Here is an 18620-nt window from a genome sequence, read left to right as displayed (position 1 = left end):
ATAGTGTGCAAAACAGAAATTAAGGTTTTTATAATATAGTGATAGTGATGGAATAGTGGATCTACTATTAACGGGATTCACCTGCCTGTCTAAGTATAAGAAGATCCATAATGACCCAAACGAGCCAGCAAGCTTGTTCTCAGCGGTAGATTGTTTTCCCTGCCCGGATTGACTATTCTGTCTGATAAGCTACATTGCTCATTACCGTATTTCTCATTCAGTTTCGTGTATTTTCTTGTCGATATGCTGCACCATAGAGAGATTGCGAACAAGAAAAAAGATCAGATAAGATCTGCTCTATTAATAGGCATTTGTCATCTGACTTGGCTAGTGCCCCGGCATTCATCGGAAAAGATATCGCCCGGATACTCTCCTAAGAAGCAGAGTCAGAAGTCAGTATACCGAGAGCTGATTCTTAACCAACCTGCAACCGAGCGGCAATCAAGCACGTGGGAGCGTCTTCCAATAATCTGAAGCAATTCGAGCTGGTCCCTGATCTCATCATCCGGTAGTATTATTTACCCGAGCATATCGGATACGCAATATTATCAGATTCACACGGCTTCTCCTTTCAGCAAAGATCAGGGGATACCGTGGATCGTTGCAGTAGGCTTCTGCCACCACCAATCACGAGGCCACCTTCCGAAAACCAGGCAAATAAATGCGCAAGTTGCTGATATCAAAATGGACCGGCTCTGTGCCAAGCTGGCTCCAGTTCGCGCCAGCCGCTATCAATCAAAGCTTGGCGAACTTGGCTCTGTGGGCTGCCCCATATCTTGTGGATGGAGTAAGGCTGACGAGGCCTGTCCTCTGGCTGATCATCTTGTCAGACGGACGTTCGGATAATGGATACCGACTCCAATGTGCTGCATCTCTACTCCGTAGTTGATGGAGACAGCAATAGGAAATCGCCCGCAAAGAAGTCCTGGCGAGAGCACGTGTCTTCCTGACGCGTGTCGGCTGAAACAAGCGTCCAGCGAGCGCGTCTAAACTTGCCTAGCAATGCATTCCTTCCGGTTCCTGCATCTAATTAATTAATTAATTAATTAATTAATTATTCTGCTTATCGTGACTGACGGCAAGCAGCCCCACTGACGCCAATGCCCTCGAAGCGTGACAAAGGGAATCAGATGGATATCCCTGTGGATAAATACCGGGATGGAGTCCCAATGCTGGTCGTCCTGGTCGTTGCAATCCACACGCTCTGACGGCGATTCCCGGCTCAACTGCCTCTGAATAGCTTCAGCATGGTCTGGTTCTACCACGCCCTGGTGCTCTGCACCGCCGTGGGCGTCTCTGCTCGCTCGCACGGCGCCGCCAACCCGCGCTCCTACCTCGAGAAACAGTTCTCGCAGCAGTTCGACGACGGCTACAGTGTGCTCAAGCACTACGGCGGCAACGGCCCCTACTCGGAGCGCGTCTCCTACGGCATCGAACGCGACCCCCCGTCTGGCTGTGTCGTCGACCAGGTCATCTCCATCCAGCGACACGGCGAACGCTACCCGGACCCGAGCACGGGCGCCGCCTTCGAGCAGTGCCTGGCCAAGCTCTACGCCTCCAACATCACCGAGTGGAAGGGCGACCTGGCCTTCCTGAACCACTGGACCTACTGGGTCCCGGACAAGTGCTACTACGCGGCTGAGACGTGGACGGGGCCGTACGCTGGCTTGCTGACTGCCTTCCGCCGCGGTGGTGAATATCGCGACCGCTACGGCCATCTGTGGGACGGCCACTCGGTCGTGCCCATCTTCACGAGCGGCTACGAGCGGGTGATTGAGACGGCGCGCAAATTCGGCGAGGGCTTCTTCGGATACAACTACTCGACCAACGCGGCCATCAACATCATCTCCGAGTCCGCCACCCGGGGCGCCGACAGCCTGACCCCGACGTGCGACCAAGACAATGACCAGCGCACATGCGATGCGTTGACCAACCTGATGCCGCAGTTCTACGTCGCTGCTGCACGGTTCAACGAGCAGAACCCGGGTCTCAACATCAATGCGACGGATGTGTACAATCTGATGCGTAGGTGCCTGTCCTAGTCGCTAGTCGCCCTATCGGTTATGATGCGAGATCTGGCTGACGTCAGCAGAGATGGCGGCGTTTGAGCTCAATGCCCGGCCGTTCTCGGACTGGATCAATGCGTTTACCCTGGACGAGTGGGTGAGCTTTGGCTACACGCAGGACCTGCAATATTACTACTGTTCTGGGTACGAGCCTGCCTGTCGTAATGAAATCATTGTTCTAACTGATGCAGCCCGGGTGACAAGAACATGTACGCTGTTGGTGCTGTCTATGCCAACGCCAGTCTTACTCTGCTGAATCAGGGGCCGTCGGCTGGCACGCTGTTCTTCAACTTGTAAGTCGATCTGCTTGTTACGTGCAATACCACATTATCATTCAACTGACTTAATTGAGCGCCCATGACACCAACATCACCCCCATCATCGCCGCGCTGGGCATTCTCATCCCAACCGAAGACCTTCCTCTGGACAGGATCCCATTCGGCAACCCATGGTCGACAGGCAACATCGTCCCGATGCAGGGGCACCTAACAATCGAGCGTCTGGCCTGCAACGCAACAGCCATCTCCGAAGCGGGCACTTACGTGCGGCTGGTCCTGAATGAGGCTGTTGTCCCATTCAACGCCTGCCAGTCTGGACCGGGCTACTCATGCCCGCTGGCCAACTACACGTCTATCCTGAAGAAGAGCCTGCCGAACTACATCACGACGTGCAAGGTCCCGGCGTCGTACCCGCAGTACCTGAAGTTCTGGTGGGAGTACAACACGACGACCGAGTACAACTACCAGAACGGGACGGTGGGGTGTCAGCAGGGGACGACTGTGGTCTGACACAAATCTGAGCACATTCTTTAAATGAGCGAGCGAGTTCGTCAAGGTTCGCTTATAGTATATATCAATATATATCAATATATATCAATATATATGTATATAAACAAGTAGCAGTGATTGATGGAAATGTAAATAATACAGAGTAGGCAATGTACCTGTAATTTCTTTTTTAATAAAACATCGCGTGAATTTCACTGTGACTACACTTCAAGACAAAAAAAAATTCCCCATTCCTAGGCACGATGGTTCTTTGCTGCGACTTCACAGTATAGGGATGCACCTGGTAATTGTCGCAACTCAGAAATTTTCCACTCAACTAAAAAGAGTGCCATGACATCTGACTCTTTAGATGTAGGATCTTTTCTGGTTGATTCTGATTTCAATTTTATGAAAACAAGCTTTTGGTTTGGTAATTACGAGAAAGAGGATTTCATTTTCTGACACTCCTGGCGCGATAACGAGAGAAAATCTTGAACTGTTGTTTGAGGACAAGCCTTGCAGGTCTCGCTTTGCTCGCCTCGTTTAAACTTTGACGAAGAAATTACCTGTTCTAGACTACCTACTATATATAATTGTTGCAGACTCGGCCAAAAAGAGGCACCATGGCACCAGCTTCTTGGTGAACTGCACACAGGAGCTCCAACAATAAGTCGTTTTTATCATCTACTTCCTAGGCGGGCTCCCTACCCATATTCCTTGCCATATTCTCCTCACCATCTTTCTTATATTGGGTATGTAGTATCTATTATCTGCTTTCCAGGTGGGCTCCCTACCTATATTCCTTGCTATCGGCAAGTTATTGCCATATCCCTTGCTGATAGCCTAATATATAATTTATTACTACTAATAGAGGTGATTTTTTTTCAACGAACAAACACGACATCAGTCACAGTAATCAAACCAAAAAATTGAAAAAGTCCCATCCCTACTTCACAGCTTCCTCGTACTAACAGGTCCCTCCTCGAATCCAGAATAGAGCCAAACTACTCTTCTCTCTTCTTCTTTCCAGACGAAGATTCTTTCTCAGAACCTCCTTCCATCTCAGCACGCTTCCTACTCCCCTCTTTCAGTCGCCTTTCTCGATCAGTCCAGAAATTAGTCGGCGTTTGAGGAGAACTGGGCGGGTCGCTCAACGGAGAGCTCAAACCAGACTGTGCTTCCGGAACGTCAAGAGGACCGCTCTGCTCGCTCGCCTCATTGTGACCGCCAGGAGCCTCAGGTTGATGTTCTGAAGACTCGGCAGACTCGCTGGACTCGCTGGACTCGGAGATGATGTCCTCATCCGTATCGTCCTCCACATCTTCATTCAGTTTCCCTTCCAGGTACCAGTTGTCTTTAGGCATAGGGTTATCAGCCTCCCAGTTGTCTGACTGGATTTTATCGGCGAGGAACATGAAGCACTCGCGCAGGGACACCTTGCCCCAGAATGACTGTGGCTGATCCCCTTCCACCGCTTGTGCCACAGTACTGTGATGAATGACTGGGGAGTACCACAAGACGTATCTGCCCATGCTCTGGAGAAGCGGTTCCTGCTTGAAGAACATGATCTGGTTATAGGTGCTCAGGAATCCATATCGCACCTTCGTGTGGATCATATACATGGAGATTTGACCGGAGGCAAAGCAGAGACGTAAAGACATTAGTGAGTAGTTCATACAATCAGATGAAGGATCATGCTCTGGCTAACTTACCCAGGTAGTTCCTCAAAGTAGGAGTCCACCCTCTGGCTATCGACAATGAATGCGCTCAAGGAGTTTTCATCGCCCCTGCAAACCAGGCAGCCCCTTGGTCTGTTATGCACACAATTCTGGCGTATTGATATGAGAAACAATATACAGTGATACGCTGCCCCCAGACGGAACACTCTTTCAGCCTTTTAACGCTATTATCTACATAGGTATAAGGTTCCTGTTTCAAGTCATCAATCCAGCCGTATGTACAGGCAGACCATACAGTATGTACTCAACCATCTCATCCGTCAATCAATGGCGACTATGCTATAGCTCTTCGTGTTCGCTCATACTCTCCTTGCACGTCCGCGCATAATCCTTCATATACCCCGGAAGCACTACTTCCCACAGCTCATCCTTCTCCAGGTAAGTATACTCCCCCCGGCAGATCTCCGATGTCACCAGGGGCAATAGCTTGAGACTGTTTTTCATCGCGACAACGACAAAATTCCGCTTGAAGCAGCGCCCCCACTGGTTCAGGGCCTCCGATTCGGCGCAGAAGTGTTTCCCCTTCAGAAACGGCCCGCAGTCCCGCTTCACGACGGCGGCGACTTGCTCACCGAGCTGGATGAATGTCTCCCGGAAGCGTGACGACAGACCCATCTCCGTCGTGACGGTGTTGACGAATGGGAGGAAGGCGTGCTGGTAGGTCCATTGGTCCCAATCGTCGATGGCTGGCTGGCAGCCTTTGGAGCAGATCTCGGTCTGGTAGGATTGCGCGAGGGAGTCGACGCGGTCACTGAGAGTGCTGAGGACTTTGGTGCAGCCGGGTGGCAGGACTGCGGTGGCGAGGTGGACGCTGGACAGGATAATGAGGGTGATGCTCCACGGGAGGAAGTGCATGGTTGAATTCAAGCCTGGTAAATGCAGAGAGGAAAACAGACAAGAGACCGAATGGTGGTCTGCAAGCTAATAATAGCCTCGGGCCAAGAACGCCGATCTGCATCGTTTCGCGTCATGATTGGACTGTTTGATAGAGTTCCGGGGTAACAGAAGTGGGTCTGGGGTAGGCGCTTGGACCAACATTAATTACCTAATTAAGAACAATTTTCATCTACTCCTGTGGTCAACAATAAAACAACATGTTATCTATGAATAATATAGACAGCAGTAGTTTCGCCCGTATATATTATAATTTATCTTACAAGGGGCTGATGTCTCTTCCAACCCATATATTGCACAATAGACAACTAATGTGGGCGAAATTGCGACAACCATCTCTTCTTTCCTTTCTCAGACGACATTCTGCTTATGTACAATTCTCTGACTGGACATATAAAATGGTATTTATCAAAAATGGAACCTAAAAATTTATAGACTAAAATTCTGTTTGCAAGAGGCGTTCCGCCTCAAGGAAGTTGGTCCTGAATCTGATCCAGCTACGATCGGAAGACAGCGAGATCCTCTCCAATGGCACGCCTGCGTCTGTAAGCCATTGTGTGACAGAAGCAATTCTCTCATCTGACGGGGCGAACGTCTCCACGATCTTTTCCAGGGTCCAATGCTGACCGAAAAATGGGGAGTCTGGGTGGGAAACACTCAGGACGGATTCGTCGCCTAGATGCAGATTCTGGTGTTTGAGCGCGAAGCGCATGGTAAACTCTGTGATTTGTCGAAACCGATTGTTGCGAGTGAATCTCGTTTTTGCCATCTCGATGATCCAATATGATGATCGCGACGCGTCTCATGGACTACATAGTGTACATCATTGGAAGGTAGGGCATAAACGCTGATGCCACATAGGACTAAAAGCACTGCAAGGAAGAATAGACACTGCACTCTGAAAGCCATTCGGGACAAAAAGGATATTTATGTCCTAATCAAACTAGAGTTGGCTACGAAGCTGATTCCTTTATTATCCAGTTGACTGATGAATCCATTGTCGCAGAATCGGAATAGAGGAGAGGCATCTATTAATTAATATATATATTAATATGTAAGGCTATCAAGTAAGTGGGACTTCCTCGTCGATAAGATGAGTCTGAGTCTAGACTACCTATTTTAGATTCTAGCGTGGTTATAGTTTAAAACATGCATAATCGCTAGCTTCTTCGAAATTAGTCTAGGAGTGACTGATTACATATGTATATGCTTATCTAAGGATACAGCAAGAGTAGAATCTGTTGTACTAGGTAGTATGAGTAGTGTAGTAAGTAATAAGACAGATGTAACGCTGCAGGGTTTTCATGGTCACATGGTGTATCTTTCATTCGGTTAAAGATGGAGAGCCCAGGGTCGAGCTTATTTTACCTTTATGTAGACATTGAGAGCAGCGCAGCCATGTCTAGTACATTCTGGTGTCTGTTGAGTCTCACGTAAGACCTAGCATTGCATACTTTTTGAACCAGGATGTCTCTCTTGCTTAATTAAAAACTCTCTCTGTGTCTCAGTTTCTTTCTTCTCCCTTTTTCTCTCTCTCTCGCTCTTTTTTTTCCTAAAAAAAACAGATTATGTATGGCATAGAATTACTTATCTAACGGAGTGATATATATAAGCATTATTGCTTGATGGGAAAGCCTCAACATTTAGGGCTCTAAATACTGAAACTATAAAAAAGCTAGGCAGGGTAAAAGAGGTCGACCTGTCTTGACTTAACTATTATTACTTCTTTTGGCATTGGAAGTTAGTGTATATAAACTCGATTTTGCTATAAAATAAATAACATATCCCCCCCCCCCCCCCAAACAGATATATGAGGTATGTACAATTGACGCAGTTTTATATATATATTTATTAAAAACGTCAAGAAACTACTGCATAGCGAGACTTATATACTCCCTCCCTGTTTTCCTTTATCTCACCCTTTTCAGATACATATGCACTGTTTGCCCGCACCGCCAGTTCAAAGAGGCCCACTTCTAAGAACCGTCAATCTGTGGCACAGCGAACAAAGATTCAGTAAGGAGAGGTGGGCTTTTGAAACGAACAATGAAGATGGATTGCACTGCAAGACCTGTTGCTGTTAAATACTTGGGATACAGCTACAATCGTTCTGGGTCAGATGGATAAAATTGCGAAGGATACCCAGTGAGATGTGGAAGGATTGGATAATGATAGATCAGCCACCGGATTCAAAGTCATACCGGCTCTGGCACGCACCTACTTGAGTCGTATATGGAAATTACCACGGAATTGTAAGTCAGAAGCCATTGGCATAGACGTTGTTTGCACATTGACATGGAGTATCGTGGATATGAGACTGAATTGAATTTGATTGACAGGACAATAATTTGGTGAATACAATTTGCACAACCTCCTAACACCCCTGTCTAAGCCCCTTTCCTACATGCACACACAGGATTTCTCACTCTAACCCCCCAAAGACAACCTCACATGGTTCGGACCTCGCCAGTTACCACTGGAGACGGCAACTCATAGTGGATTGGCGGACAACTTTACAGGCAGCCATTGCAGACATTCTATTTCGATCGATTAGTATTCCTGAACTCCTTTTTGTCTCTGCAACTTACTCCAGCGATGTTGTTTCCGACCGAGGCGAAGCAAGCAAGGTCCGCCAAGAAGTCTGTTTGAAACAAGTCAGTTGAATATCCTTCTTCATCGACTAAATCCTGGTGGTTGTCTGTTGGATATCCTTACTTGCACCGAGTTCAGCCGCAGCAGCACCACAAGCGGCGCTTTCTGCGGCAAGGGCAGAAACGCATTCTGTTGTGCGGAATCAGCGAACTGCAGTCATAATACAACCGGAACAAAACTTACTCAGTACGTTGCAGCCGGCCGCCTGCAATTCCTTCATGGCATTCGCCGCACTGTCGTTGACTCCCTGAAGGGCAGTCGCAGCGTTGGAGTTGGTCGCAGGAGCCGCGGAGGCGATAGCGAGGATAAATGGAACAATGGCGAGGAAACGCATTTTGAGTTTTGATAAAGAAGAGTGTTGAAATGAACTGATGTTGATGTCTAGGTGCGCAGATGGTAGAGCTAGAGATGTCGATCTTTGGACCTCGATATGCTGCTTGCTTGTGATGAGAGAAATGAGCCTGATGGAGGGAAACATTCACCTCTTTATATCTTTTCCCTTGTTATGCTAGCAGAGAGGTGACTCCACTCAATACGAGACACATCACGGACTGAGTATATCGTAGGACTTCTTTACGAGAAGCTCGACCTGGCTAGGACGCAGGGAAGACAAGCCCCTGTTCCTGTGATATCCAGCTGGATGATGCTTTACGAGACTGTTTCTACTTTGATATTATTCTGAGGGGCCGATTCCGAGGATACGAGGTATATTAGCTCACATCGGAGTAAGAAAAGCCTCCGATCTGTTTGATATCCGATTGTGAATACGAGGTTACGTTTCCTGTTTGTATTCTTGTTCCAGACTCACATTTCCCAGTACCTCCAGCTGATCACACTACTATAGCAACTCGAATACAATCCTTCTCCTAGCATCGTGCAAAATGGGGGTCTGGGACCATGAAACAGGATCCTACTAAAGCCTGGCGCGACCTTTCAATCCAAGTCGAGTCTCCCTGCCTGCCTGCGCTCAGTCTGGACCTGCCAAAATATAAATAAATATAAATAACATTACGGAACAGATCCCCATAGTGTGTCTTTCGATAAGGTTCCGTTTCCAAGATCCGTGGCAGGACTATCTTCCGCCACAAGGGGATTTCCCCCATATTCTCGTATTTAATCGTATTTAAGGTTGCGGAACGGGTCTCCGTGCTTGTCATCCCGTGTCTCTTTCAACAAAGAAATGATTATCGTACTCGGACACTTGGCAGCTGCAGCCAAGCTTGATGGCGAGAAGAATGTGTTTCGAAACATGTACGTATGTTCCTAAGTCTGGACCTTGCATATTAGTCTCAATATTTGGGACGTTGAGTTGTGGGAAAGAATTTATTTATCAGGCTTCATATCACTGCGTACTCTCTTACGAAGATCAGGGAGCATCGCTCTCCTGCAGAGCGCCGGATAGAATAGTATACTATAACAATAATATAGCGAATATATGTCGAGTTGAGGGTAGCTGGACATGACATCATGATTAGAAATCTCGAGTTGACGCCAAGGAAGAAGATGGCCACGAGTAACATCACTTCCGTACCTGACTGCAACTCGTATTAATTTTCCATAATGGGACACGAGGTCGCATGGATGCACCGCAAATTTAATTATTAGCCCAGTAAAATATGGTGGCTGAGGCTCCATCTATTTGAGAACCTTCTTGGCCCCCAGATGAAAATTTTATTTTTCCACTGGTGCTGGCAAACCATCCATATATTAATTAATAGTCGTCACTCTATCGTCTTGATAGATAAAGGAGAGATCCGTGGATATGTCTGTCTTCAAATCTTGGCTGACTTAATCGGTTCTCGTATTCGTGTTCTGGCCCAGTAATATTGGCCCCCAACATACGTACGTACGTGGCTCAGAAGAAAGCAACACAAAAACTCATGAAAAGAGCTTAATGTAACGTCCAATTATACGACACTTGTTATGGGAAGGGAACCCGAATGGAATTGGAACTATGCAGTTTAGGAAAGATGTTTCAATAGACCAGTCAGTCAATAATGATGAAGATATGGGCGTAATGATCATGAAACCTTTTTGATAATTATTGCAAATCCCACCTTCTGTCTGCTCTACCAAGGGTCTGGTTTTCTAATTCTGTTAACGCATTGTTCGATCGTATTTATCATACTAAATTAGCAAATTCTGGCCGTATGGGTAGTGCCTGCAAGAATCACAGACCGTTATCACGTATCCATGTATTATGGCACCTCAGTGTAATAGATGAGCTAAGACATCTGAAATGAAAAAACTTTCATGCTCGCTACAGGATGTATTTTTTTTGTTGAAAACCTTGTTCTCAGCGACAAAAGAAAGCAAAGTATGACAAGGAATAATAGATCCAATTATTATTCACCTCCAAAAATTGAATGAAACGCCCATCTTGCCTCGCTCGAATATCGAACATGCAACCTCCCTTTCAAAAAAATCCACAGTACCGCCATTTGTGATGGAATTAATATACCTGCACATCTAACCAGAATCAGGAGCTAACGGCTATTACACGTTGTAGGAAATTTTTTTCAAAAAAAAAAAAGAAAAAGAAAGAAAGAAAGAAAGAAAAAAGGAAGAAGAGGAAAAAAAGAGAGAGAGAGCGTGTGTAGTAGTAGCAGCAGATTATACTATTACTTATATATTGATACATACTATTATAGAATGTCATGTAATAACAATAACGAATTAAGGAGTCTGCCTTGTATCCTGCCTTCTCATTTCCTATTATAAGAAGGTACTGTAGTAGCCATAGTGAGGAACTTTGCTGTAGACTTCCATCCGGCTCAAAGCCTATACAGGAAGATAGATTCACAGACGAACAAAGTTCGAAACGAGAAAAGGAAAAAAAATCTAATATTCATACAGAAGCCCTTTCTACTCATCCTGGACATGCTTCGAAGGTGTTATATCGAGAAAAAGAAATTAATAGGGCTACCACCGGGCGTGCCGCTTACATGGGTTAAAGTTCAATTCACACCCTCCGGTTCATCGTCATCGCTGTGTATGACCAATCCTGCTGTCCTGGATCTTGAACTCTGCCTTGATGTTGATTCCACCCGCGTCTGGCGGCATAGCGTGCAGACCGATCCCGTCGTTGCTGCACGAGTCATCTCATCATCATTGTTGGGCGAACCTCGAATTACGATTTCATTCTGGACGTTCTTCAAGGGGTAGAGCTGCTGCTCGTCGAGATTCTGAAAGTTTCTCGAATCGAAATCCGACGGCTTGGAGAGGCTTCCGGTGCCTCGAGACGAGTTGATTCCTCGCATGAACAGCGGTCGTGTGACGGGGATACAGGCGATAGTAATCCCCAAGGTGGGTTCCATCATGCTCCAAGGCCGCTGGTACGGAATGAGTGATGACGGCGTAGGAGACTTTCGTCAGTGTGATGACCCGAACGATGCTGATGATGCAGATGCTGCGGCTGTTAGCAAGTGGCAAGTAAACCCTCCCCCTGCTTGATTCGGCAAGACTCACCAAAACCCAATTGCAAATATGATGGTAACTTCTATCTTGTTGGGCAGTGGCATCTGGAGGTTCCTGATCATCGGCATTGGCAGGCACAGCACAATCAAGTCTGTCACAATATTGAACGATCCGGTCAGGATATACGATAGGATTTACATGGTTAGCTGTGGACACTCATGTATTACAGAACGAGGGAGGAGAAGACTCGTCTGGACCAGTCAGTAAAACGACTAGTCGAGGATTCTGCACCTAGGCTGACTAACTAATCGCTCTTCGTGCCGCGAGGCAGTCTACTACGTCCCGTGCATTGCACAAAACGATTTCAAGCAATAATAATACTCAGTAAATGCAGCATATCTCTGAAAGTGAGCTGACGGGTATTGGGCCTGTCGGAGATTAAGTACTCGCTTAAGTTTCATCGACCTGCCTTTTCATCGCTCTGGTCAGCATAGAAAAGTCAATGCCTTCTATGGGGTACTTCAGACAATCGGGTGTTTTCCTAAGCACTTGGAGTCGTTGCTGGTGGTCTCTGACCTAATTAGGTTCAACATAATTTGCTTCTTCACGATAGGAGGTTCCTATATTCGGATATTAACTTGAAGAGTCCTACCTAGATGAGATAGACCTGGCTCGCGACGTGCAACATGACTGCCACTGCCAGTCAATTCCTTATTCCGGCCGTGATAGTCTTCGTGGTGATTTTGGGCATTCGAAGACGCTACGCTGCGAGTCTTCATGATATACCGGGCCCTTTCCTGGCGTCGTTTTCCATTGTGTGGCAAGTGTGGCATGTAATTAAGGGCGATATTGAATGGCAATCTATTCGACTACACGAAAAGCATGGTCAGTATTCTTCTTTATTTCCTCTCTCCCTAGCTTTTCTTTTCTTTCCTTATACATTTTTATGTGAGTTGTACCCTAACTAACGACTTCGGCAGGCCACTTCGTCCGCATCAGTTACAAGGAGGTCAGCGCCAGCCATCCAGATGCCATTCGCGCCATCCTCCTCGCGCCACTCCGCAAGGTCAGGAACAATGCTCGACGAAACTTTTCTTGGGGTTGATTTCGTTTCTGATTACTGTCCATCCTGAATCTGCTGACATCATTCAACATGACAGGCAGACTGGTACAAAGCCATGGCTCCCAGATCACCGATTTCAGACCCCCATGTCCGAGGTCGACCCGAAGCGTCAGGTATCACGGGCAAGGAACATCGCCTCTGCCTTCACCCTGACGAATCTCCTCAAATCCGAGCAGCATATGGATCAGTTGATAGAGCTCTTGATGACCCGCCTTGGACAGCTCGCAGACGCACGGCAGCCCGTCGAGTTCGACAAGTGGTTCAACTACATAGCCTTTGACATTGTAGGACAGATGGCCTTCTCCAGTCCTTTTGGGTTTCTAGAGAGTGGCACGGACATCGGCGGGTCGATTGAGAACTCACGCGTGTTGACCCTCTACGTAGCCGTCGCCGGGTTCTTTGTCAAACTCCATCAGATGACGCTGGGGAGCCCATTGGTCACGAAATTAGGGCTGATGCCCAGCCAACATATTTTCGACACGACGCTGCGCGCCATCAGCAAGCGCAGGACTAACCCCGAGGTCCGATTCGACATGTTCGAGCACTGGAAGCGGATGGTGGCCGAGCACCCGGACCGGATGGAAGAGAACGAGCTGTACGGCGTGACCAATATGACCATTGGCGCGGGGGCAGACACCATCAGCGCGACCTTGCAGGCTTTCTTCTACTATCTGATTAGATACCCGAAGCATCTCGAGCGAGCAAGAGCAGAAATTCTGAGTGCGAAGACGTCGAGGATCGTCAGCTTTGCTGAAGCGCAGAGTCTTCCTTTTCTGCAAGCTTGTGTATGTTGCTCCTTATTTTGAAAGTCAATAGAGAGACATCGACTTATTCGTCTCTACAGATCAAGGAAACTCAGCGAATGCACCCTGCCGTCGCCTTTGGGCTTCCTGAGTGGTTCCCAAACGGGGGCTGACAATCGGCGGGCGATATTTCACTGAAGGCGTATGTAATTACAAGCCCATGTCCCTCATTCGTCCATTCTTTCTTTCATTCTTTCTTTATTCCTTTTTTTTTAACTAGGCTGACAAGAGTACAGACCATCCTAAGCGTCAACCCATGGGTCATCCACCGCAGCAAAGAACTCTTCGGCGACGACGCCAACGAATTCAACCCAGAAAGATGGCTCAAGCCGGAGAGTCGTGATTTGGAAAAGTACTATATTCCAGTGAGTATCGAATCTACGATCCTCTACGCACCTGTAGCCCAGCTTCGCTAATAACGAATTACCTTTGTTTTTATGTCTTTGCCGTTCGGCGCCGGCTACAACTCCTGTATCGGGCGCAACCTCGCCCTGATCGAGCTGTCCAAGGTGTCGGCTACCCTGCTGAGAGAGTTCGATGATATCCGCCAGGTAAACCCAGGTCAGAGCTGGAAGTACGAATCCCATTTTACGGCAGTGCCGTATGGATGGACGTGCTATCTCAGGAGAAGATTCTAGGGAGCAAGAAAAAAAAAAGAGAGAGAGAGAGAGAGTATTGGCTGGGATTGTGTGGATGGATTTTTTGATGTTGTTGATGTCATATCCCTTGGAGGTCAGAATCACCCATATATATATATTGGTGGTACCTGTTGGCGAGCTACACTTGGTTCAGATACAAATTCGGTGTCATGACGCCTCTTTTTTTCTTTGTTTCTTTGTTTTTTTGTCCGAATCTGCAACAGCACTAATAAAGGCAGGCAGGCAGATTAGCAAGCAGGCCACCGGTCATGAAGCGGGTATCATATAAGTAAATAAAAAGATTCAATTGGCTGAATGCCCACTCACCCCTTGTTACTATTAAATGCTAGCAAGTTTGCTCAAATATTCTAACGTTCATCCTTAAAAAATAAACCACTTCTTGTGACCTTATTTGATTCTATGTTCAAGATACAGTAACCCCCCGCTAGTACGGATACTTCTTGGCAGCCTTGGTATTCCGTTATACAGGATTTTCCGCTATATAGAATCGCCCTGAAAATAGCCTCGTATATCCTTCTGTACAGCATTGTTGACCCTCCTGGCCAATAGGATTCGCTCAAATTGATCAAATTCACGAAGGATAGGCTGATACCCTTCATCTTGCTGTTCCTCATAGAGCCGAAGCTTCCGAAGAGCCTCAATTGCCTCCGAGAGAGGGATCTTTTCGTGGAATTCTACTTCTTCATCTGAATCTTCCTCTGGAGTAGGCTCAAGCTGTGCAATTATCCGCTCATCAATTGCCTCACGATCATCTCGTATATCCTCGTCAGCCGGATTAAGAAAACTATTGAGGTCCATCAATTCTTGGATACTGGAGACTTGCCGGAGTTGTACAAAATCATGCTGAACCTCATTTGTAATTGGATCATCAAGAGCTTCGGCCTCTGCAGTATCTCCGGTAAGGGCTTTTTTAAAGTATTTCTCAAATGTAGACTGTTTGATATCAAAGCCATGCCTGTATACCCCAGCGAATTGCTTTGAGGATATTGATTGTAGAGAGAGGATCTCGTCCGGCATCGTATTCGACAAGCATATATGCAATCCATTGCTTCCTCCATAACCGCTTCCATGTATAGATGATCCCTTGGTCGAGACGCTGAAAAAGACTCGTACTGTGCGGTGGGAGCCAAATAATGAGGGTATTTTGCAAGGGCCGTAGACTGGCATTGATCTTCTCAACAGCAGCTTCATGTGCAGAGAAATTGTCCATAAGAAGCACAACTTTTCGGCCACTCATTTGGCTATTAAACCAGTATAGCCATTCTTCCATAATATGGCTTGTCATCCACGCTTTCTTATTGGCCCGCCATTTGAGATTGAGGTTGTCGATATTAATGTTTGCAGCGCGGAATCCATGAGGATTTTGGGCAGTTCCAATGTACCACAAGGGAAGCCGTTCTGACCCATCAGAATTAGAGCAGAAAAGAACTGTTATTCGAGCTTTTCCTTTCTTCCTTCCAGGAATTGAGCATGTAGAGAGACTTCGATCAGGAGTAAGCTTCCAAAATAGGGCAGACTCATCGCAATTGAAGATATCCTTCGGACTGTAGTTTGCAAGGGCTTGACGGATTGGTATCATTGCCCGAGAAGCATTCTCTTGGACACTTCCAGCTTCTCCATGGAGTTCGCGAAGTTTGATTGCATGTCGAGACTGGAACTTGTATAGCCATCCATTACTGAATAATGGCATCTCCTTCTCGCGATAAAGAGACATCCTTGACCAATAAAACTGTGCCTTTGCCCGAATAATATCTGCAGAAATCGGAATATCTTTCTCTGCCTGTGAAATCCACTCGTATAGTGCTGCTTCGAGCTCCGGCCAATGTTCACGGCGAATTCGTTTAAGGGAGGTAGGGCATTTAAAGGAGGAATCAAGGAAGGCGTATCGTGGAGAGATGATTTTCTGTACAGAAGATCTGGAAATTGAGCGACTATATCTGCTCTCGAACCAGGATTGAAGGGATTTTAGACTCAGCGATGAATTTGCAGCCTTATACTGCCGCAAATCAATCTTTTGCTCCATTGAGATAGCTTTCCGGGGCGGCATTTTGCACTGTTTTTTTTCTTCTCGTATAACGGAATATATGGAGGCTTTTGCAGCAGCATTCCGGTATACGAATTAGAGAGGGTTTTCCGTACAATTGGTGAGAATGACGTTTTTGGCAACATGGCCGTTCCGCTATACAGAGGATTCCGTTACTAGGGGGTCTGTACTAGCGGGGGGGTTACTGTAATAAATTCCAATTTTAGAGTTTATAAACTATAGTTAATCGGAATATTGTTGGAGACGGGGATGTAGAGGTCAAGCCGATGGTGTACATGGTATAATTTCTTGGAGGATGGATGCTGGGTATGCTCTTTTATCGACTCTGAACAAGAGATCATAAGATTACAGAATCACTATCAGAAAGTGATACATTTGCGATATGGAGTGAACTGATGAAGTTGCAGTCCTTTATCTCTATTTTTATTTTCATCTTAAATCTTTTTTTTATTTTTTATTTTCTTAAGGCCTGCTCTTAGGAGAGAGAGTGTGTGAGTGCTTCTTGACATAGTACCAATCTAGGTAGGCAGGAAGGCAGTGTCCTATAAGAATAAGAAAAGAAATCCAATTATCTGATACTTATCTTCATTATCGCATGCTACTGAATCTAAATCTAGACAGCAATCTAGAAACAAATGCAGATTCGTAGATTCGTTGGATCCGCAGAGTCGTAAAGACGTAAATACGTGGATATGTAATGTACCATCTCATCTCGTCAACTATCGAGTCCCGTCTGTGACGCCATCGCAGACATGTTGCTGGCAGGTGACTCCTCGCCCACAGTCATCTTGGGACCCTTGAACCATTTCCGCGCAAACAAGGCGTAGTACAGGACTGCGCCGCCCCAGAGGGCGCCGTTGATTACTATCGTGTAGTTCATGTTGTCGGCTGCATCAAAATCGTCAGCAGGTGTCCAGGTACACAAATATGATTGATGTAGGCATGGCGAGAGGAGGAACGGGCATATGTCAACTTACGCGACGGATCCGGCCCCGTAGTCGGAAACATAGACAGCACAATCGCAAACAGCAGATACACAATCGCCGTCACAGCAATCGGCTTGCTGAGCCAGCCCGTATAGAACTCCCCTGGATGGAACTTGCCCTGTCGTTCCCCCCACACCAACCGACAGAAGATGGGCGTGCCCCAGGCTAGGTCGTTGCCCGCGACGGCGAGCGAGAACAGCGCGTTCGACGCCGCGTTGTTGATCAGGCACAGCAGTCCCAGGATCGCAGCCATGGTCGCTACGCCCCAGATCATCCGCACCGGCTGGTACCGGATGCGTTTGCTGACGTGCCGGAAGAAGCTTGAAAAGGGCAGGGCACCGTCGCGGGAGAAGGCCCAGCTTTGGCGGGAGGCGGCGATCATCTTGAATCAGTAGGGTTAGTATGTACATATAGCTGAGATTGAGGATGAAAGAGTGTAATAAGAACAAGATTGGAGTATTGGTTACGGGTACTGACCAAGCTCAGCCCCATAAAGAACTGGACAATCGCGACGATGGACATAAAGCCCAGCGCACCGTGTTTGCCGAGAGAATCGTAGTATATCTATTGTTAGGGTTAGACAACGTAGCACGACCTTGAATACAACCCTTCATACCTGAGCCATTGGCTGGCCAAACGACGTGTTTAAGAGGTTGTTCACATTCGTATCCATCACCGCCGCAATCACCGTCAGTGACAGCCATCCCAGCACACCGCACATCCCGCACGACCAGAGGATGCCCAGTGGCACTGCGCGCGAGGCATGTGTAGCCTCTTCGCTCATGTGCACGCACGAGTCGAACGCGCCAATCGTCCAGATGGGCGACAGCCAGGCGATCATGAACGCCCAGCCGGTCGGCCAGGTCGTGAGGTTCTCGACGGTGCCGAAGACGTAGCTGCCGGAGTTGATCGGGACGTTGTGAACCTTGTTGCCGATGGGGAGGGCGATCACGGAGGCGACGACGAGTCCGACGTTGAAGAAGATGCAGGCTGCCTGGATCTTGGGCATGATGCGGCCGAAGAACGTCGCGATCAGGCCGTGAGTCGCGACGCAGGCGACATACGTGCCGTACACGACCGGACGGGACGCTGTCCAGTTGCCGTCGCGAGCGAGGGAGATGAGCGAGAGCAGCATCAAGGCGAAGCCATCTAGTATCAGTCAGAGATGTCACCAGTGTCAACTGTGAGTTGTGTCGGAGGAGACGAACAATCAACCGAGCACAGCCCTCCAACCAAGCCAATGGTATTGCTGTATCCCACTACGAAGCTGAGCGGATTCCGCCATTTTTCCGACGAGAAATAATGCGTCCAGAAGTAGAGGCCGCCTGCAGTGGGCATGGCAGACGCCAGGTCGGCCTGTCGATCATATCAGACTGTCGAACCTGGCAAGATTGTCTGTTTACTTACCATGGCGAGACCAACGATCGAGATGAAGAGACTCGCAGCAAGCCAGCCTAAATGCTCAGTAAT

General features: G+C 47.5%; 8 protein-coding genes across 8 annotated transcripts; 2 read left to right on the top strand and 6 right to left on the bottom strand.

Annotated features, from left to right (window-relative positions):
* Positions 1 to 1247: 1247 nt before the first annotated feature.
* On the top strand, positions 1248 to 2854 carry VTN77DRAFT_1024 (uncharacterized protein; the record flags this gene model as incomplete). The annotated part of the gene is made up of 4 exons (XM_069416711.1): positions 1248 to 2025; positions 2093 to 2210; positions 2258 to 2359; positions 2419 to 2854. The coding sequence occupies 4 exons, from the start codon at positions 1248 to 1250 to the stop codon at positions 2852 to 2854; spliced, it is 1434 nt and encodes a 477-aa protein (XP_069273128.1).
* Positions 2855 to 3837: 983 nt separating this feature from the next.
* VTN77DRAFT_1023 (uncharacterized protein) lies at positions 3838 to 4494 on the bottom strand (the record flags this gene model as incomplete). Its single annotated transcript, XM_069416710.1, has 1 exon — positions 3838 to 4494. One exon carries the CDS (start codon positions 4492 to 4494, stop codon positions 3838 to 3840), a length of 657 nt encoding a protein of 218 aa, XP_069273127.1.
* Positions 4495 to 4851: 357 nt separating this feature from the next.
* On the bottom strand, positions 4852 to 5427 carry VTN77DRAFT_1022 (uncharacterized protein; the record flags this gene model as incomplete). The annotated part of the gene is made up of 1 exon (XM_069416709.1): positions 4852 to 5427. One exon carries the CDS (start codon positions 5425 to 5427, stop codon positions 4852 to 4854), a length of 576 nt encoding a protein of 191 aa, XP_069273126.1.
* A 536-nt stretch (positions 5428 to 5963) lies between these two features.
* VTN77DRAFT_1021 (uncharacterized protein) lies at positions 5964 to 6235 on the bottom strand (the record flags this gene model as incomplete). The annotated part of the gene is made up of 2 exons (XM_069416708.1): positions 5964 to 6003; positions 6060 to 6235. 2 exons carry the CDS (start codon positions 6233 to 6235, stop codon positions 5964 to 5966), a joined length of 216 nt encoding a protein of 71 aa, XP_069273125.1.
* Positions 6236 to 7979: 1744 nt separating this feature from the next.
* Positions 7980 to 8452, bottom strand: VTN77DRAFT_1020 (uncharacterized protein; the record flags this gene model as incomplete). The annotated part of the gene is made up of 4 exons (XM_069416707.1): positions 7980 to 8003; positions 8055 to 8107; positions 8182 to 8247; positions 8302 to 8452. The coding sequence occupies 4 exons, from the start codon at positions 8450 to 8452 to the stop codon at positions 7980 to 7982; spliced, it is 294 nt and encodes a 97-aa protein (XP_069273124.1).
* Positions 8453 to 12417: 3965 nt separating this feature from the next.
* Positions 12418 to 13574, top strand: VTN77DRAFT_1019 (uncharacterized protein; the record flags this gene model as incomplete). Its single annotated transcript, XM_069416705.1, has 4 exons — positions 12418 to 12420; positions 12516 to 12601; positions 12696 to 13443; positions 13503 to 13574. 4 exons carry the CDS (start codon positions 12418 to 12420, stop codon positions 13572 to 13574), a joined length of 909 nt encoding a protein of 302 aa, XP_069273123.1.
* Positions 13575 to 14597: 1023 nt separating this feature from the next.
* On the bottom strand, positions 14598 to 15137 carry VTN77DRAFT_1018 (uncharacterized protein; the record flags this gene model as incomplete). The annotated part of the gene is made up of 1 exon (XM_069416704.1): positions 14598 to 15137. One exon carries the CDS (start codon positions 15135 to 15137, stop codon positions 14598 to 14600), a length of 540 nt encoding a protein of 179 aa, XP_069273122.1.
* Positions 15138 to 16879: 1742 nt separating this feature from the next.
* On the bottom strand, positions 16880 to 18560 carry VTN77DRAFT_1017 (uncharacterized protein; the record flags this gene model as incomplete). Its single annotated transcript, XM_069416703.1, has 6 exons — positions 16880 to 17052; positions 17142 to 17532; positions 17628 to 17714; positions 17767 to 18299; positions 18359 to 18506; positions 18558 to 18560. 6 exons carry the CDS (start codon positions 18558 to 18560, stop codon positions 16880 to 16882), a joined length of 1335 nt encoding a protein of 444 aa, XP_069273121.1.
* Positions 18561 to 18620: the final 60 nt, after the last annotated feature.

The sequence above is a fragment of the Rasamsonia byssochlamydoides genome, assembly GCF_041956645.1.
Source record: "Rasamsonia byssochlamydoides strain NRRL 3658 unplaced genomic scaffold VTN77scaffold_114, whole genome shotgun sequence".
NCBI lineage: Eukaryota > Fungi > Ascomycota > Eurotiomycetes > Eurotiales > Trichocomaceae > Rasamsonia > Rasamsonia byssochlamydoides.
This window is presented reverse-complemented; position numbering and strand designations above follow the sequence as displayed.